The sequence below is a fragment of the Rhinoderma darwinii genome, chromosome 1 (assembly GCF_050947455.1).
Source record: "Rhinoderma darwinii isolate aRhiDar2 chromosome 1, aRhiDar2.hap1, whole genome shotgun sequence".
In the NCBI taxonomy this organism is placed as follows: domain Eukaryota; kingdom Metazoa; phylum Chordata; class Amphibia; order Anura; family Rhinodermatidae; genus Rhinoderma; species Rhinoderma darwinii.
Window position 1 is genome coordinate 664,354,421 of NC_134687.1, and position 21,797 is coordinate 664,376,217.

The 21,797-nt window shown below is 45.5% G+C and overlaps 1 protein-coding gene across 1 annotated transcript in view; it reads left to right on the plus strand.

The window, feature by feature from the left end:
- Positions 1-21,797, plus strand: part of LOC142664692 (uncharacterized) — a 66,580-nt gene that overhangs the window by 18,931 nt on the left and 25,852 nt on the right. The window contains exons 2-6 of the mRNA XM_075843942.1: positions 13,574-13,737; positions 14,227-14,400; positions 14,485-14,608; positions 20,621-20,718; positions 20,885-20,993. Coding sequence (XP_075700057.1) covers positions 13,660-13,737; positions 14,227-14,400; positions 14,485-14,608; positions 20,621-20,718; positions 20,885-20,993 — 583 coding nt within the window. The 5' untranslated portion in view covers positions 13,574-13,659. The remainder of the gene's footprint in view (positions 1-13,573; positions 13,738-14,226; positions 14,401-14,484; positions 14,609-20,620; positions 20,719-20,884; positions 20,994-21,797) is intronic.

Here is a 21,797-nt window from a genome sequence, read left to right on the forward strand (position 1 = left end):
GTATAATGCCCAATACAGTATAATGCCACCTTACAGTATAATGCCCCATATAGTATAATGCCCCCGTACAGTATAATGCCCCCATACAGTATAATGCCACCTTACAGTATAATGCCCCATATAGTATAATGCCCCCGTACAGTATAATGCCCAATACAGTATAATGCCCCCATAGCTGCCCCATACAGTATAATGCCCTCATACAGTATAATGCCCCCATACAGTATAATGCCCCCATACAGTATAATGGCTTCATACAGTATAATGCCCCCATAGCTGCCCCCATACAGTATAATGTCCCCATACAGTATAATGCCCCCATATCTTCCCCATACAGTATAATGGCCCCATACAGTATAATGTCCCTTTACAGTAAAATGTCCATATAGCTGCCCCCATACAATATAATGTCCCCATGTAGTATAATGCCCCTATACAGTAAATTGTCCCCATAGTGGCCCCATACAGTATAATGCCCCCATACAGTATAATGCCCCCATACAGTATAATGCCACCTTACAGTATAATGCCCCATATAGTATAATGCCCCCGTACAGTATAATGCCCAATACAGTATAATGCCACCTTACAGTATAATGCCCCATATAGTATAATGCCCCCGTACAGTATAATGCCCCCATACAGTATAATGCCACCTTACAGTATAATGCCCCATATAGTATAATGCCCCCGTACAGTATAATGCCCAATACAGTATAATGCCCCCATAGCTGCCCCATACAGTATAATGCCCTCATACAGTATAATGCCCCCATACAGTATAATGCCCCCATACAGTATAATGGCTTCATACAGTATAATGCCCCCATAGCTGCCCCCATACAGTATAATGTCCCCATACAGTATAATGCCCCCATATCTTCCCCATACAGTATAATGGCCCCATACAGTATAATTCCCCTATACAGTAAAATGTCTCCATAGCTGGCCCCATACAGTATAATGGCCCCATACAGTATAATGCCCCCATACAGTATAATGTCCCCATACAGTATAATACTCCCATTGCTGCCCCCATACAGTATAATGTCCCCATACAGTATAATGCCCCCATACAGTATAATGCCCCATACAGTATAATGCCCACATACAGTATAATGCCCACATACAGTATAATGCCCCCATACATTATAATGCCCCCATACGGTATAATGCCCCATAGCTGCCCCCATACAGTATAATGCCCCCATATAGTATAATGCCCCATAGCTGCCCCATACGGTATAATGCCCCCATAGCTGCCCCCATACAGTATAATGTCCCCATACAGTATAATACCCCCATAGCTGCCCCCCATACAGTACAAAGCCCCCATGTCTACCCCCATACATTATAATGCCCCCATACCGTATAATGCCCACATACAGTATAATACCCCCATACATTATAATGCCCCATAGCTGCCCCCATACAGTATAATGCCTCTTAGCTGCCCCTAGTGCCAGTGCCCATGTAGATATTGCCACACTCCCTGCATGTAGCGCTACCCATTCCCCCAGTAGCCATTGCGACTCCCCCAAGGAGCGGAGTACCCGGCCAGAGCATCGGCCGCGCTGTGGCCGGGGATTCGGAGGAGCCACTGACGTGCCTGTCCATATATGACAGTGACGTTAAGGACTTCCCTGGGCTTAACACTTAAAGTAGCGCTCTGCCCAGGGAGTCTTCTATTCTAATGCTAAAGCAGGGAGCTGACGGTTCCCTGCTTCAGCATTGGCTTCAACTGTATCTGCGTCATGAGGATGCAGATACAGTTGACACCCAAAGTCCGGGACATACAACCGGGCTCCCAGGACAGCGGGACACCACCTGGAATCCGTGACAGTCCTGCTGTATCTGAGACGGTTGGGAGGTACGGGTACATACAACTTATTCACTGACTTTTATACGTTTCTTGTTAATGTCGTTCACCGTGCGGTTTAAGGGAATGTTCACACGTAGCAAATACGACCCACAACACGCAAGGAAATCATCCCGAATATTCACCCCAAATGGTGGACGTATAATCCTCCCGAATATCTACTACAGAAATACAACACGCCCTGCTCTTCCGGCTGTGTCCAGGTGACCCCTATAATGACTTGTGACCTCTCCATCCTGTGATTGGCTGCATGGGTCACATGACGCCTTCTTTTTTATATATGTGTAACCTGCAGCGTTGCTGTGAACACGCGGTGGAGCCGCAGAGGATTCTGGGAACAATGGCGTTTGTTGTGGAACTTGACTTTCCCATTGAACTTAATGGGGAAATTCTGCAACAAATGCACCGCGAATCCGCGGTATAAATCCGATATTCTGCGTGTTTATAATCCGCACCGCAGGTTAACCCCTTAATGACCAGGCCAGTTTAGTTTAGTTTTTCACTCCTTTTCTACGTTTTTAAATTTTTTCGTTGATAGAGCGGTGTTGGGGATTATTTTTTACGGGGCGGGTTGTAGGTTTGTACTTTTTTTTGCTGCTGAGGTGACCAAAAAACAGCAATTCATGTCTTGTTTGTTACAGCGTTCACCGTGCGGGGTAAATAATGTTATATTGTAATGGTTTTGACTTTTACGGATGCGGTGATCCCAGTTATGAATATCATTTTGGTTTTTACTTTACTTTAGAGGAAAAAAATGTTTTTTTTTTTTTTTTATTAAAAAATATTTATTACTCCCCTGGGGGACGTGAACTAGTGCGGATTAGATCGCTGGTGCAATACACTATGATACTAATGTATCGCAGTATATCGTGATTAAGATTAAGGGGTTAATAGGAGCAGAAAAATGGCGGACCTACATTACCCCCCCCCACAGGCTGCCATGACAACCATTCATACCACGTGTTTGCATGGCGAGGGGTCGATGAGTTGTCAGAGAGGACCACCCCCTCTTCTAAAAGCTTAGATTCTGCAGTCGCTATTGACCGCAGCATCTAAGTAGTTAAAGGGAACCTGTCACTGGCATTTCACCTATTGAAATTTACTTATCCCTCACTGGCCGCTGCTTTCAAAAGTCCATTGCCGTTATCCCCTCTCCTAAACTCCTTCTCCGACTGTAAATAACGGTCGGCAAACATTTTGCGCCTTTTATCTTAATAATCCGGTGTCCCTCTCTGCGCAAACCCCAGAAGAGGACATCAATGCACAAGCACAGGATTTTGTGTGCTGGGGAAGGCGAGGAGCTGTCAATCAATAGTACAGAGGCGGGGTAACCTCGGAAAGACTTGAGGAATGAAGATATGACTATTTTATGCTCATTAGCATACAAGGTGGGAACACTAAAAAACGGAATACTAAAGCTACAGAGCCAATTATAGGTTGTATAGAAATGTTTTTTCACCCACTACCACCAGGTATTGCTGGTTTAATAGGTGAAATGCTGGTGACAGGTTCCCTTTAAATGTCCGGGATCGGCGTTCTCTCTGATCCTGGCTGTTAGTGCGAGGTGTCAGCTGCCTGTAAACCCGCTCCATACTTCTCTCCCCGCACCATGACGTTCAGTGTTGTCATGGGGATGGCCGCCTTTGGACATGACTGATGGATTTCTGGCGTCTTTCTTGTTACTCTCTAGAAGAGGTTTCTGTATTCGCACCATTAATGTTGTACGACTGACATATTGACCCTGACATTGTAGAGAGCGGATGAGATAAATGACGTGATGTGTATAATCTATATCTGTCTTACTAGTGACACCCCATTATCTGTACAAGATGAAGAACTATTTGTAGCTCTGTTAGGGTATGTTCACACGGCCTATTTACGGACGTAATTCGGGCGTTTTTGCCCCGAATTACGCCCGAAAATAGCGCCTCAATAGCGCTGACAAACATCTGCCCATTGAAAGCAATGGGCAGACGTTTGTCTGTTCACACGAGGCGTAAATTTACGCGCCGCTGTCAAATGACGGCGCGTAAATAGACGCCCGCGTCAAAGAAGTGACCTGTCACTTCTTTGGCCGTAATTGGAGCCGTTATTCATTGACTCCAATGAATAGCAGCGCTAATTACGGCCGTAATTGACGCGGCGTTCAAGCGCCTGCACATGCCGGTACGGCTGAAATTACGGTGATGTTTTCAGGCTGAAACATCCCCGTAATTTCAGCCGTTACGGACCCCCGCCGTGTGAACATACCCTCAGGGTATGTTCACACGTAGTCAACAAAAACGTCTGAAAATCCAGAGCTGTTTTCAAGGGAAAACAGACCCTGCTTTTCAGACGTTTTTTTACCAACTCGCATTTTTCGCGGCGTTTTTCGCGCCGTTTTCGCGGCGTTTTTTACGTCCGTTTTTGGAGCTGTTTTCATTGGAGTCTATGAGAAAACAGCTCCAAAAACGTCCAAAGAAGTGTCCTGCACTTCTTTTGACGAGGCTGTATTTTTACGCGTCGTCGTTTGACAGCTGTCAAACGACGACGCGTAAATAACAGGTCGTCTGCACAGTACGTCGGCAAACCCATTCAAATGAATGGGCAGATGTTTGCCGACGTATTGGAGCCGTATTTTCAGACGTAAAACGAGGCATAATACGCCTCGTATACGTCTGAAATTTGGCCGTGTGAACATACCCTTATAATTCCAGGATCGGCTTTTTATGACCACGGTGGAAATAACCTTCAGTGGTGAGACAAGTATGACTCCGTATTTCACTCTCACATAAACTCGGGGGAGACGTTGTCCTCGTGTTTGGGTCTCTCTGGAATAACTCGTACACCATCCCGAATAATGTCATCCAGTCCTGACCGCAAATGGGAAGACACTTTACAATAATGTTTCTGAGCTCCTTATACTTCACGCTGAAAGAAGTCGTAAAATATCATCATTTATAAGTACAGTAAAAAATAGTGTAGTACCGTGTTAGCCAGAGACAATATGAAATGTTAAATACTTTTGTGTCAAAAAAGACAAAAGTCTAATAGGTATGATACCTTTATTGGCTAACCATAAAAGTTCTATATGCGGCTTTCAGAGCACAGAGGCTTCTTCTTCAGGCAGTTTACAAATGAATGACTTAGAAAAAAGCACAACATTTAGATGTTACACAAAGACAATTAGTACATGAGGTGATACATCATTAAGATAAGCCGGGGCAATAAAACTGAGGTTATAGGGGTGATGACATCTGGAGTCAGTCTGATGGGGGACGTGACGTGTGTCCATGTAGTGGCTCATAAATCCTGGTGTTAGATTGAGGCCTTGTGTCAATGACTGGAATTTTATCATCATCTTGAATTCCCAAATTTTTCTTTCTCTGTTGTTTTTAAAATGACCCTTCAGAATGAGTACATTTAAATCTGCCAAACTGTGATCAGGTCCAGAGAAGTGTTTTCCCCGGGTGTATCCACCTCCTGTTTTATTGTATGTCTGTGAAGATTCATCCTGGTTTGTAGTTTTTGTGTTTTCTCTCCGATGTAGATTCCTTTATTGATGCACCTTGTACACAGGATCATGTATCTCCATGCTGAGATTGTGTGTTACTTTGTGTTGTTGGTCCAAGATCTCAGATTTAATTTTTTTTCTGAAGCAGTCTATGTAGTAATCCAGAGTTTGATTGTATCCAGGTTGTGGGGTCCAGTTTGTCGTCTTCCTCTTTCTTGATGTTTCTTTTCCCATCCCGGCTTGTGATGTCATATCTGTTTTGTCAGAAAAGAATTCTTTCAGCCGTAATCTGCGGAAGTCACTGCAAAACTGGGCTCTGTCAAGTGGTTTAGTGGGACAAAATGTAAGTCCTTTAGATAGAACATTCATTTCCATTTTGCTTGGTTCATACTGAGAGAGGTTTACAACAGAGGATGGTATATCCAAATGGTTATGTGGATTTTGCTTTCCTTCTTGTATTTTGAGACCCGATTTCTTCCTTAGTCTGCGGAGTTTCTTTTGTTTGCAGATGATAAGTTGATTTTGTCATTTATTGTAGAATTCCTTTAATACTTGCTTGGTTAGACTTGATCCAGGTCCTTGTATTGTATTACTTAGGGAATTAATCTCATTTTGGATGGTTCTTTTCTTGTTGTAAAAAAATCCTAAACCTCTAGCATATTTCCGGTACATTGATGACCTGCTGATAATCTGGACAGGCTCTGAACATGAACTGCTTTCTTTCCATAAAAACTTCAACAAGTTCCATCCTACCATCAAACTCACTCTCAACTACTCTACATCTCAAATACATTTTCTGGACATGACCATATACATGAGAGACAATACCATACAAACAACAATCTACCATAAACCTACAGGCCGTCCAGCATATCTGAGATGGAACAGCTTCCATCCGAGACACATAAAGAAATCCATCATCTACAGCCAGGCTCTGCGATACATACGGATCTGTTCAGACTGTGAAGACACAAAACAACACCTGCTATCACTGAGGAATACATTCTTACAACAGGGATACCATCCAAGGATTATAGATGATCAGATCTACAGAGCAACAAGAATTCCAAGGAGCAATCTTCTGGAGTACAAAAAGAAGGAAGACAACAGCAGGGTGCCCCTAGTGGTCATATACAACCCACAAATGAACATCTTGAGGAAAATTGCTGCTGATCTCCAACCTATATTTAACAAAGACAATAAACTGAAGGAAATATTCCCAGATTTACCACTCCTTGCCTACAAACAGCCACCAAACCTAAGGAATCTCCTGGTCAGAAGTGCCCTCTCACCACCATCAGAGACTGGCACTTTTCCTTGCAACAGTAGAAAATGCAAGACCTGTACCAACATCTGGTCATCAAACACCATCCAGATACCAAACACGCAGCAGGACTATAAAATCACTGGCACGTTCTCCTGTACATCCTCCAATGTAGTGTACATGATCCTGTGTGCAAGGTGCATAGATAAAGGAATCTACATCGGAGAGAAAACACAAAAACTACAAACCAGGATGAATCTTCACAGACATACAATAAAACAGGAGGTGGATACACCCGTGGGAAAACACTTCTCTGGACCTGATCACAGTTTGGCAGATTTAAAGGTACTCATTCTGAAGGGTCATTTTAAAAACAACAGAGAAAGAAAAATTTGGGAATTCAAGATGATGATAAAATTCCAGTCATTGACACAAGGCCTCAATCTAACACCAGGATTTATGAGCCACTACATGGACACACGTCACGTCCCCCATCAGACTGACTCCAGATGCCTTAACTCCTAAGTCATCACCCCTATAACCTCCATTTTATTGCCCCGGCTTATCTTAATGATGTATCACCTCATGTACTAATTGTCTTTGTGTAACATCTAAATGTTGTGCTTTTTTCTAAGTCATTCATTTGTAAACTGCCTGAAGAAGGGGCCTCTGTGCTCTGAAAGCCGAATATAGAACTTTTATGGTTAGCCAATAAAGGTATCATACCTATTATACTTTTGTCTTTTTTGACACAAAAGTATTTAACATTTCATATCTGTAATGGCAGGAAGGAGGTGAAGGGAAAGTGAGCCCTAATCTACCCACCGCCCTGTCCCTGCCTACTTGCAACGACCCGCCCTAGGCGACGAGGTACAACTGGGCGGCGGTCCCTACGCTGTCTAAGTGCACAGGAAAACAAACAGGGAACACGCAAGGGAAGGGGCAGTAGCCACGGAACGCCACGAGGAAACGGAGCGGCGAACGAACAGTCAGGACCAGGACGAAGTGAGTACACCCAAGCGGGCACGGAGACAGAAGCAAGCCAGGGCCAAAGCAAAGCAGGTCAAGCAGAACTGCAGCAAGGCAGAAGCACGGCAGAAGCAGGCTGGAGCAAGCAGCAGTGGGGCCAGGAATCCAAAAGAATTACAAGCGCTGAGGGAGAGAACAGGGCAGGTAATAAAGGACAGGGGGCGGAGCTAACTCCAACAGACCAGGCCGCGATAGGCTCTCCCACTCCTGAGCCTGCCACCCTGGTTGGTGGGAGATGGTGTCAGTCGAACAGGTCTGGCCTCAGGTGTGGATTGATTAATCCCAGGAGTATACCTAGATGAAGTACCTGGCAGATCCCTAACAGTACTCCCCCTTTTATGAGGGGCCACCGGACCCTTACTAAGGGGACCCGGTTTAGTGGGGAAGAGAAGGTGGAACCTCCTGATCAATACCCCAGCGTGAACATCACGGGCAGGTACCCAAGTCCTCTCCTCCGGCCCGTATCCTCTCCAATGGACCAGGTACTGGAGGGAGCCCTGGACCATCCTACTGTCCATAATCTTGGCCACCTCGAATTCCACCCCCTCAGGGGTGAGAACGGGAACAGGAGGTATCCTCGAGGGGGACCAGGACGGGGAGCAGCGTTTAAGGAGGGAGGCATGGAAGACGTCATGTATGCGAAAGGATGGGGGGAGCTCCAGACGGAAGGATACAGGGTTGAGGACTTCAATGATCTTATAAGGTCCAATAAATCGGGGAGCAAACTTCCTGGACGGGACCTTAAGGCGCAAGTTCCTGGACGACAACCAGACCAAATCCCCGACGACAAACCGGGGGTTAGCAGAACGTCTACTATCCGCCTGAATCTTTTGTGCGCTCTGGGACGCCTCTAGGTTCTTCTGAACCTGGGCCCAGACAGTGCACAGTTCCCGATGAACATCCTCTACCTCAGGATTATTGGAACAACCAGGGGAGACGGAGGAGAACCTTGGGTTAAACTCGAAATTACAGAAAAACGGGGAGACCCCTGACGAGTTACTGACCCGGTTATTCAGGGAAAATTCAGCAAGGGGAAGGAATGAGACCCAATCGAATTGACAGTCAGAGATGAAACACCTTAAATATTGTTCCAGGGATTGGTTGGTCCTTTCCGTTTGGCCATTAGTTTCGGGATGGAAGGCGGAGGAGAAGGACAGATCAATCTCCAACTTTTTACAAAAAGCTCTCCAAAATAAGGAAACAAATTGTACCCCTCTGTCAGAAACGATATTGACTGGGGCCCCATGGAGACGCAGGATGTGTTTCACAAACAAAGAAGCTAACGTCTTGGCGTTAGGTAGCTTCTTAAGGGGCACAAAGTGGCACATCTTGCTGAAGCGGTCGACTACCACCCACACCACCGACTTGCCCTGAGATGGAGGCAAATCGGTGATAAAATCCATGGAGATATGGGTCCAAGGCCTCTGGGGAATGGGCAAGGAACGTAGTAGGCCCGCAGGTCGGGACCTAGGGGTTTTGGACCTAGCGCAAACCTCACAAGCGGCGACGTAAGCCCTAACGTCTTTAGGCAACCCAGGCCACCAATAGTTTCTGGTAATGAGGTGTTTGGTGCCCAAGATGCCAGGATGACCAGATAGAGCGGAGTCATGGTTTTCCCTGAGTACCCTCAGCCGGTATTGCAGGGGAACAAACAGTTTGTCCCCAGGGACGTTCCCGGGAGCTGCACCCTGATCAGCCGCGATATCAGAAGCTAAATCAGAATCCGTGGCAGAGACGATTATACCAGGGGGTAAAATACAAGCAGGATCCTTTTCGGAAGGAGGATTGGCCATGAAACTACGTGACAGAGCATCAGCCTTAATATTCTTGGACCCAGCCCTATAGGTAACCAAGAAATTAAATCTGGTAAAGAATAGTGCCCACCGAGCTTGTCTAGGATTAAGCCTCCGGGCCGATTCTAGGAAAACCAGATTCTTGTGATCCGTAAGGACCGTTACCTGGTGTCTGGCCCCCTCCAGGAAGTGCCGCCACTCCTCAAAAGCCCATTTAATGGCTAGAAGTTCGCGGTTGCCAATATCATAGTTACTCTCCGTGGGCGAAAACTTCCTAGAGAAGTAAGCACAGGGGCGGAGATGGGTGAGGGAGCTGGTACCCTGGGACAAGACGGCCCCCACTCCCACCTCGGAAGCGTCAACCTCCACAATAAATGGCTCCTCTTGGTTGGGCTGAATCAGCACGGGGGCCGAGATAAAGCACTTCTTGAGAGTCTCAAAGGCCTGGACGGCCTCAGGGGGCCAATGGAGGACATCAGCACCCTTGCGGGTAAGGTCCGTAAGAGGCTTAGCGACGACCGAGAAGTTGGCAATAAATCTCCTGTAATAGTTGGCGAACCCTAAAAAACACTGTAACGCCTTAAGGGAGGCAGGTTGGACCCATTCCGCCACAGCCTGAACCTTGGCAGGGTCCATGCAGAATTCATGAGGAGTGAGGATTTGCCCTAAAAATGGTATCTCCTGTACCCCAAAGACACATTTTTCAGTCTTAGCAAACAGATTATTCTCCCGAAGGACCTGGAGCACCTTCCTGACATGCTCCACGTGGGAGGACCAGTCCTTGGAAAACACCAGTATGTCATCAAGGTACACAACAAGAAAATTACCCAGGTACTCTCTCAGGATTTCATTAATAAAATTCTGGAAGACAGCAGGGGCATTACACAACCCAAAGGGCATGACCAGGTATTCGAAATGACCCTCGGGTGTGTTGAACGCAGTTTTCCACTCATCCCCCTCTTTGATGCGGATAAGGTTATATGCCCCCCGTAGATCGAACTTAGAAAACCATTGGGCTCCCTGAACCTGATTAAAAAGATCCGGAATCAAAGGAAGTGGGTACTGGTTCCTTACGGTGACCTTATTCAGGTTACGATAATCAATGCACGGCCTAAGACCACCATCCTTCTTCCCCATGAAGAAGAAGCCAGCACCTACAGGAGAAGTCGAGGGGCGAATGAAACCCTTGGCCAGGCATTCTTGGATATACACCCTCATAGCTTCACGTTCAGGACATGAAAGATTAAATATCCTACCCTTAGGAAGCTTGGCACCAGGCACCAAATCGATAGCGCAATCGTAATCTCTATGGGGGGGCAACACCTCGGAGGCCTCCTTAGAAAACACATCGGCGAAGTCCTGAACAAACTCAGGAAGCGTGTTTACCTCCTCCCGGGGAGAAATAGAGTTAACAGAAAGACATGACATAAGACATTCATTACCCCAGTTGGTGAGATCCCCAGTATTCCAATCAAACGTGGGATTATGCAACTGCAACCAGGGAAGACCTAATACCAGATCAGACGATAATCCCTGCATCACCAGTACAGAGCACTGCTCCAAATGCATGGAGCCAACCAGGAGTTCAAAAACAGGAGTATGCTGAGTAAAATAACCATTAGCAAGGGGAGTTGAGTCGATTCCTACTACAGGGATAGGATAAGGTAAATCAATACAAGGCATCTTTAGAGACATAGCAAATTCCACAGACATGATATTAGCAGATGAGCCAGAATCCACGAAAGCACTGCCCGTGGCAGACCGGCCAGCAAACGAGACCTGAAAGGGAAGCAAAATTTTATTGCGTTTCACATTAACGGGAAATACCTGTGCGCCCAAGTGACCTCCCCGATGATCACTTAGGCGCGGAAGTTTTCGGGCTTCTTATTCTTGCGCCTGGGACAGGTGTTCAGTAGATGCTTGTCGTCCCCACAGTAGAAGCAGAGACCATTCATTCTGCGAAACTCCCTATGTTGTCGAGGGGACATGGAGGCCCCGAGTTGCATAGGTATCTCCGAGTCCTCCGTGGAGGGGCGAGGAGACGGGACCTCGGGGGGGATCGCAGAAAAGTCAGAGGGGAGCACACTGAAGCGTTCTAGCTGACGTTCCCTGAGACGTCGGTCAAGTCGTACTGCTAGGGCCATAACCTGGTCAAGGGAGTCAGACGAGGGGTAGCTAACCAGCAGATCCTTCAGGGCGTCAGATAATCCTAACCTAAACTGGCACCTTAGGGCCGGATCGTTCCACTGAGAAGCTACGCACCACTTCCTAAAATCAGAACAGTATTCCTCAACCGGTTTCCTACCCTGACGTAAGGTCACCAGCTGACTCTCGGCTAAAGCAGTCCTGTCAGTCTCGTCGTAAATGAGTCCGAGGGCAGAGAAAAAACGATCAACAGAGGAAAGTTCAGGGGCGTCAGGAGCCAAGGAGAAGGCCCACTCTTGGGGCCCTTCCTGGAGTCGGGATATGATGATACCCACCCGCTGGTTCTCGGAACCTGAGGAGTGGGGCTTTAGGCGGAAATACAGTCTGCAACTCTCCCGGAAGGAGAGAAACGTCTTACGGTCCCCTGAGAACCGGTCAGGTAACTTGAGGTCGGGTTCTAGAGGTGAGGTGCGGGGTACTACTAAAGCAGCGTCACCCTGATTGACCCTTTGGGCCAGGGCCTGGACCTGCAGGGAGAGGCCCTGCATCTGCTGGGTCAGGGTCTCAAGGGGGTCCATGATAGCGTCAGCGTAGGAGAAATGGTAGACTAGGTAAGGGCTTGTAATTATGTAATGGCAGGAAGGAGGTGAAGGGAAAGTGAGCCCTAATCTACCCACCGCCCTGTCCCTGCCTACTTGCAACGACCCGCCCTAGGCGACGAGGTACAACTGGGCGGCGGTCCCTACGCTGTCTAAGTGCACAGGAAAACAAACAGGGAACACGCAAGGGAAGGGGCAGTAGCCACGGAACGCCACGAGGAAACGGAGCGGCGAACGAACAGTCAGGACCAGGACGAAGTGAGTACACCCAAGTGGGCACGGAGACAGAAGCAAGCCAGGGGCAAAGCAAAGCAGGTCAAGCAGAACTGCAGCAAGGCAGAAGCACGGCAGAAGCAGGCTGGAGCAAGCAGCAGTGGGGCCAGGAATCCAAAAGAATTACAAGCGCTGAGGGAGAGAACAGGGCAGGTAATAAAGGACAGGGGGCGGAGCTAACTCCGACAGACCAGGCCGCGATAGGCTCTCCCACTCCTGAGCCTGCCACCCTGGTTGGTGGGAGATGGTGTCAGTCGAACAGGTCTGGCCTCAGGTGTGGATTGATTAATCCCAGGAGTATACCTAGATGAAGTACCTGGCAGATCCCTAACAATATCATTTATAAGTGAAATAGTTAATAGTTTATAGTTCAAAAACATCCAGAATAAAACGCTTTGTAAGGTGAAGTTTTTTTTTCTTTCTCTTCACAATTGAGATTGAGAACTCATCATTACTCCACAATCACGAGGTGAGGACGATCTCACAGAGGAGCCCCCTCCCAAACACTTAGGTGAGAAGAGATCACACTGCATGTTCTGTATATAATGTCACCTCAGCTGCTGCAGAACCTCACAGTTCATATCAAACACTGACTGCATAGTGTGCACCACGTCTTGTGAGATGTCAGCAATGTCTCCCCAGTATCCGCCATGTGTCAGGTTGTCAGGAGTCAGGTCTTCATTGTCTGGGGGGGTGTCTTCATTTTACTCTTCTCACCTGAGAGATATTCCATAAATGTCTGATATGTGGGGGTCCCACCTCTATGTGGAGAACGGGGGTCCCCTGACCCGCCTGGTGAGGTGATGACAGCATCCAGGTGGAGAATGAATGGAGAGGTGACCACACATGTGCACGACTCTCTCCATTCACTTGTATAGGAGTTCCAGAAACAGCCGAGCACGGCCAGAGGTGGAGCCGCGTCTATCAGACATTTCTGGCATATCCTGGGGAGAAATGTCCGTGTTGGGAATATCCCTTTATTCCATGTGGTGACGGCTCTGAGAAGATGTTTCTCTCAATGATGAATAAGTGAGGTTCTGTATGTCACACATGATGTTGTCCCCTGTATGATTTCCATCTTCTCCTTTCTCCATAAAGACGTCTGCAGTACTAGATCCTCCAGTTCCTCCAGTTTTCTCATCTTCTCCTCCACAACGTTCCTTCTTCTGAGTGACCCACCAAGGATGGACAAGGACAGGAATGAGATGAGCAGAAGAATATTAGACTTCACCTTGGAGATCATCTACCTGTTGAGCGGAGAGGTAAACTTTTCTACATTATAGAACAAGTCACACATAGGGAAGGGACAATACATAATAGGAAGTAATAGGAAGAATCCAGTGTCCTGTATAACAGCGTCCAGACCTTCCAAGTGACGTCAAGAAGCCACCAGCAGAAAAGCTGAAGATCAGCCACCAATATGGTCAGTTATGTCTCATGTCACCAATGCAGCAATAGTAATGTTGTAGAGCAGTGAGAATGACAAGGAACCAGGAGGATCAGGATGACCTCTATATAGAAACATATAAGATGACGGCAGGAGGAGAGCACATGGTCCATCCAGTCCCCCCAATATTATTTCCTTTTTAGTTTTGGCCTCGTTCTATTTTCTCTATCTTTTTGTAGGTGAGGTCTCCAGTATTACAGATGTGGGGTCACTAGAGCTCCATACAGCGGGGTCACAATCTCCCTCTCTCTACTGAGGGGGGAATACTGTGCTCAGTTCTCTAAGTGTCTCTCTCCATACACAGGAGTACACAATAGTAAAGAAGACATCGGGTGACTGTACGACTCCCATCATCCATGAGTCAGGAGGATGGAGCAGTAGTCAGAGCCCCATCACAGAGCCTCCCCCTCACTCCCGGATACATGAGAAGAAGATCTTAGAACTGATCTACAAGATGACTGAGCTGCTGACTGGAGAGGTGACACTGCTGGGAATGCTGGGAAATTCTACAGTAACAGCACTGGAGGTGTCTGGGTGATGACTGTATCATTGTGTGTGTCAGGTTCCTATAAGGTGTCAGGATGTCACTGTCTATTTCTCCATGGAGGAGTGGGAGTATCTAGAAGGACACAAGGATCTGTACGAGGAGGTCATGATGGAGGACTACCGGCCGCGCACATCGCAAGGTGAGAAGATATAGATATTATATTTTGTTTGTTTATTTGTTGAAGTGTTAATTTCGTCATGTGCAGTATAAACAGGTGATTCCTGATCTCTGATCACACGTTCCACGCTTTGCTGCAGTGCTGCACTAGGTTATGTTCACACGCAGAAGTTTCCATATATCTGAATGTGGTTCTTTCTGCAGCAGGTGCATGAATTTGTAGTAACCACATTCAGATGAGTTGAATGCAATTTCATGACAACGTCCTAATGCCGCACATCACTGTCCGAACCGTAAAGTCATGGAACCTGCTCCCACAGGATTTGGTAATGGTAAGGTGTGGAGAGAGATAAGAAAGGGTTAAAGATCTTCCCTGTAAGACACAATACACAGGGTCACTGGTAGTAATGAGGAATGTGGATCCAGGGATCTGTCCGATTGTAAGTAAAACAGGTTGAACAATGTGTGTGCGGAGATATAATTCTTTATTTATTTTACTCTCCGTTACATTTTATTTTAAACATTTTATTGGAATGGAGTTTCAGGAGGATTGAACTCAAGAACAAGCGGAATCCAGCAGCAGGACGCTAGAAATGTAGAAGACCTGGTCAGGGTGGTCATGGACTGCTAAACTTTACTGTTACCGTGCAGGGAGAAGCTGCTGATCATTACACGCCGTTTTCCCTGCAGTAACACTACTGTCCGAGCTGCGCTCAGTACTTTTCCCCCTGCATGAGCACAGCTCCGGACAAGCAGTGATAGAGTTAAAGAGCGGCTTCCATTGTATTATATTGTTGGGGTTCATGTGATTGGGCGTTGTGTAATATTACATACATATTAATTATGTGACCGCCCGCAGTTTTGTCCGGTGATATGAGCTGATAGTCGGATCTTCCATCAGCAGGTCCCATGGCGCACGGCTACTCTCTGGACCAGCTTCATTTTTGAGAAGATTTGTCCAGTTAGAACAATCCATTTAGTGTGGATGTGTCAGGTCTCTTATGTTGCCCTATCAGAGGATAGGATCGGGGGGTAGACGCTGAGATCTGGGATATAACGTTTTCCATGACATCATTCAGCATTTTCATGTAAAGAACGGTATAAATACTGCCAGGACTCCTAGAGAAAGCCTGTGAGTCCTGCTCCCCCCGCCCACACACAATGATTTCCCTTTGTCATTCTGCTCATAAAATCGGAGAGTTTGTCAGACGTTCCTGATGGGGTCAATGCCTGAGTGGCAAACAGACGTTCCTTACTTTACCTCCTGTCTGTGCTGAACATGTAAGGAGTGATCCTGGAAGGGGTTAATATGAGCCCCCTGTCATTTGGGTATCAGCTTCTAACCTTGTGTAAGGAGACCAGACGCCCTTAAGATTTTGTTCTGATTTAACTGTATTCTGTTAAGAAGCGTCTGTGTCTTTAAGAAACTGACCTCGGCGTGTCTCTCGTTAACCCCTTGTTTACCGGTTTTGATTATCTGCTCCCGGCTGGTTGTGACCTCTGCTGTACCTTATTTCCATTAGCTCTCTTTTGGACTTTCTGTTTACCCTCTGGCTGTCTGGTTACCTGTTCAGGTGTAGCCTGCATTGCACCCCTTATACAACACTGAACTCTGTTAGAACAACCTGGGTTCTGTGCATCAAAAACCATTCCGCCTTGCGGTGGGCTCTGGCGAATACCTCAGAGTAGCCTTAGATTCTTTCGATCAGAGTTGTGACGGATTTGGGGTTGAGGTTTTATTTGCACACTCTCTCCAGACGATCTCCAGCAGACTTTTGGGAATTGCACAACCAGTGATTCTATAACATATTCGGGACGTGCAGCTGATTTTATACCATAATTAATAACATAGAAATACATTGATATCGATACAGTAGAGCTTCACACCTTCTAAGAAACCTTGATCAACCAATAAAAACTAAGGGAACCTGTCAGTAGGTTTGGAGCCACTAAACCACCAGCATACCGATATACAGCCGGGGTCTAGTGTTCAATACCTGCCTACCTCATAAACAGACATTAGGGAATAGTTAGTAAAGTAAATTACAACTTACCGAAAGGAGCTCGGGAGCGACATCAGGCGCATATGAAGCAGAGGACGGTTCACTGCGCATGTGCAGTAAAGTGAGGTGTAGTGTCTTCGGCTTCATATGTGCATGCACCCGATGCTGCTGGACTTCTTCCGGTAAGTTGTCATTTACTTTACTAACCATTCCCTAAATGTCCTTTTTTTGAGGTAGGCAGGTTTACAGCACTAAACTCCGGCTTCATGACTGCATACTGGTGGTTTACTGCCTTTAAATCTACTAACCGGTTCCTTTTAAAGGCTATATACACATTTTTTTTATTGTTAATTTTCTTTCTCATTGCAAAATTAAGCAACTTTCTAAATAGTCTTCATTACCATTTCCTACCATTTGGCTGCTGTGGACTTTGCAAAACCCCTGTAGACAGTTGGTCTCCTGCAAATTCTAACTCAAATCCGTCAGTGCACTGCTCCTAATGGCTGACTCTACTGCTCTTCCCCCTCCCTTCTCTCAGTGTTAGGGTATGTGCACACACACTAATTACGTCCGTAATTGACGGACGTATTTCGGCCGCAAGTACCGGACCGAACACAGTGCAGGGAGCCGGGCTCCTCGCATCATACTTATGTACGACGCTAGGAGTCCCTGCCTCACTGCCGGACAACTGTCCCGTACTGTAATCATGTTTTCAGTACGGGACAGTTGTCCTGCAGCGAGGCAGGGACTCCTAGCGTCGTATATAAGTATGATGCTAGGAGCCCGGCTCCCTGCACTGTGTTCGGTCCGGTACTTGCGGCCGAAATACGTCCGTCAATTACAGACGTAATTAGTGTGTGGGCACATACCCTTAGAGATAGCAATGGAGGGTTGCACAGATAAGATCACACAAGCTGTTAGTATCATAGTGAAGATAGGAAGGAGTGCAAACAGGCTATCAAGATGATTTCTCTATACTCGGACCTGCTATGTACAACCCCCCCCCCCCCACACACACACACACGGCTATCTCTAACACTAAAAAAAGATAGGAGGAAGGCGGGAGAGCGGTTGAGTCAGTTACCAGCAGCAGTGGAGTGACGGATTTGAGTTACAATGTGCAGGAGACCAGCTGTCTACAGGAGTTACACAGGCTCTACAGCAGCCAAGTGGTAGGACCTTTTTAATGACATTTTAATTTAGTAAGTTGCTTAATTTTACATTTAGGAAGCAAATGAGCAATAAAAAGTATTCAGTTCAAAGGTGTACATAACCTGTAAGTAGTACAATATTAAATGACATACGCTCATGATTAAAAGCCAATAAATCATATGATCCTACATGACTTTTTTTTTTTTTCTGTGTCTGAAACTAAATATAACAAGAAGTTGTGGCCCCTTATCCTCAGTGCGTTAGAGTCAAACACAGATATTTATATATTTTTTTTTTAAATTTACATTTTTATTATTACATTTTTCAGTAAACAAATATAACTGAAGCACAAGTACATTTAATAAATCATCTCAGTGTTAACAATACTATACATTGTCATCGATTAACATACAATCATGTAGAATTATTATGCATGTATATAGAACAAGTGCATCAAAAACATCAACAAAAACAGAACCAAATGTCCCGGCTGCAAAATAAAACATCTAGAAAGAACCAGCTTATCACCTGTGTTAAAGACCTGTAAATCCCACTCCATAGTATGTGCCCACTCAGGCAAAGACTGCAGCACCTTCCCGCAAGCTAACAGGCAGGTACATCTATACCCCCTGATTAAAAATGAACACGTAACCCCAAACGTACCACCCGCAGACACCAAGGCTTATGTTCCGGGGGAGGGGGAGGAAGTTCCGGACGCTCTATATTCAGACCATAAAGTCCACTGTGCTTGAAAACGATTACATTTGTTCAGTCGTACAGCTACCATCTTCTCCATAACAAAATCAAATTGCACTAAATGGATTAGCTCCGCTACCATAAGTGGATCATGGGATTTCCAGGATTTAGCTATCAATAATCTGGCAGCTAGGATGACATGGCCAACGACACAGCGTAGATCTGCAGGAATGTCAGCCAGACCAATGAAACATAATGCCAGTGCAGGGGATGGGGACACAGTGAGCTGTACAATAGAAGAGATAAGTGTGAATGTAGCTTTCCAAAAATTCCAAACACAGATATTATCCAACAAAATCTCCGCCCAAAATTAAATGTGTTCAGAAAGCAAAATATTAGAATCCAAAAATAATTCTGAAGTTTAATTATTCAAAATTCAGGCAAAATGGAGCAAGTTGTCATTCCATAGTGAAGTTCTCCTACATTTCCCTCCTCTCATGATTCTATTATTCTTAGTAAGAAAGGTTTAGTAAATGACAAGGAGAAATTCTTCTCTTCTACTAACATTATTGTGTTATCTGCAGTATACATTGCCACCCTATTATTCATAGTTGATACACATCTGTTACTGGCCCATAGGATTATTTTAATATCTTTGTATATAAGAAATCTTATGGCCATACCTTGAACCATTACCTGAGGTATCTCACTGAACCATCTGTTTGGCCTTCGTCGGGCTGATCTACGTCAGTATACAGCAATAAAACGGTATAGAATAGCGTAGTACACTACACTATTCCATCCTGCGGAGTCCAGTAAAAAACATATACCCTAAACATCAATTTTTTTTTACAATGGGAGCCTATAGCTGGCAGATGGCACTATATGGAATCCGTCACAGGACTCCGTTAAACGGATAAGGTGAGAAGCTCCAATGATGTAACTGAAAAGTTATCACTGGAGCTTCCCTGAGCAAACTCAATCCTTGCAATACTGTGTATCTCCGCCTCAGAGGATCGGACGAGGGATATCCTTGACTTTCCTCAGGCACTGTAGTATGCTGGTTCCTGTGAAATGGCGCTTGTGTAGATGCGGCTGGCCACAATGAGAGGAGCTCTGTGTGTTCCGACACCTTTCAATCATAGCCAGCATTATGTTTTTGAACAGTTTGTTCTGCAGTAGTTCTCCTGTGGGATCGGACCAGACGGCCAGGCCTTTGTTCCCCACGCACATCAATGACCCTTTCACCAGTTGTCCTTCCTTGGACCACTTTTGATACGTACTAGGCACTGCATATTAGGAACACCCCAGAAGACCTTCCATTTTGGAGATGCTGATTCTGACGCAGTCGTCTAGCCATCACAATTGTCAAAGTCGCTCAGATTCTTTTGCCTGCCCATGTTTCCAACACATCAACTTTAAAAACTGTTCATTTGCTGCCAAATATCTCCTCCCTTGTCAGACGCCATTGTCAATGTTCTTCACGTCACCTGTCAGTGGGTTTAATGTTATGGCTGATTATTGTATATATTGAGGAGGACAGTGGGGGTCGTCTTCATTTAAAAATAAATACAAATATTGACGTATTTGTCCTAATAGGTCCATGGATCTTGCTACAGAGGAGGATGGGGGTGTTCCCTCTCTATAGAGCTTCTGTTTCCTGTCCAGGAGGGAGTCCGTCTCTCTAATGTGCGGTCATGGGCTCACTGAAGACCAATTAACTAAATGTAATCATATATTTTTATTTTCTCATTCTTCATAACTGCACCAGGTAAAAGGAAACTTGGTGTTATAAAACCGTAGAGCTTCCTCCAACACCTCAGTGGTTTCCCATCCCTTGTGGAGAGAAAACTTGGAGTAGTTGTTTTCCTTATACAGGTACTTTGTGTGACTAATAAAAGATGAGGGTCTTCACGGTGGGTTCCCTCTCTTGAAATGTAGAATTCCCTAATAAGCAGAGGTGTCATTGTTCCGGGGCGTACCAGGGCACTTTTTTTTGGTTGTCAGGAGCTCTTAATAAATGTCCTCTGTACCCGACCACAGTAAACTGTATCCGCAAATCTCAGGACGCGGCCTTTAGACTTTGATTAAATAAACATAGAATTGCAGGTGTAGAGGGAAGTGTGTGATATATAGACAGATATACAGTAGTCAGGTATTCAGTCACTGTGTGTTTCCTACAGATGGATCCAGTAGGAGAAATCCACCAGAGAGAAGTCCCAGTCCTCTGTATTCCCAGGACTGTCCAGAGGAAAATCACAATGTCCCAGAGAATCATCAGGTAGGTGAAGCTGAGCCCTATACCACATCTATATAGGGGGGTGTGGAGCTTTATGGTCCTGCGGTCATAGATGGGGTCATAGATTTTGGTGGTTTCTTATGTTGATCTGTTAGATTCTTCGCACTCTCTGCTGTATTGTACTGAATTGTTACATATGTGAAATCAGGGGGAAGATCTGACTAATATTAAAGCGAAGGATGAAGAAGAGCGGATGAGGGGCGATCAACCGTGTAAGAGTGAAGTGGAGGAGGAAATTCCAGGAGGTGTTACCACAGGTCAGTAATAATGATATTAGAAAGTGAATTGGGAGGTTTGGTAAGGTGGAGTTCCTCCTTAGTTCTACATTACAGTAACACGTCAGACAATGTGTTATACATAGTGCCGGACCTGAGGGAGCTGTGACTGCACATAGAAGTTCTCTACAGGGTGATCTATGACTCCGGTCATGCACTGGGCTTAGTGTCAGATTTTGGGGGGCACCAGGAGCCTGTAAAAATGACAATAATTCAATACATTAGTATGTCTGACGATCGCTGGTTCAAATCCCGAGCAGGGACTAATAAAAAGTGTTAAAAATAGTTAAAAACATTTTTTAGTGGTGTACAGAAAAACCTTTTCCCACTTTTCCTTTTAAAGTATTTTAAAAAATAAACAAACTTGGTATCACCGCCTCCGTAAAAAGTCTGAATTATTACAATATGACATTATTTAAATCGCATGGTGAACACCGTAAAAAAAAAATGAAACCGCCAGAATCGCTATTTTTGGTCACTTTAGCGCTAAAAAATAATGTAACAAAAAATCGTATGTATTAACAAAAACTACAGCTCGCCCCACAAAAATAAGCCTCTACTCTGCTCAATCAACAAAACAAAAAAATAACCGGCAGGATAAAGGTAACGTGATTTATACAGAACAGTGAACGCCACATAAAAAAAAATTGCCTTTTTTTGATCAGTTTTCCTAAAAGAAATGGAATAAAAAGTGTTTAAAAAGTTGCATGTACCCCAAAATGGTACTAATAAGAAGCCCTCAAACCACTACGTCTATGAAAAAATAAAAAAGATATGGCGCCCATT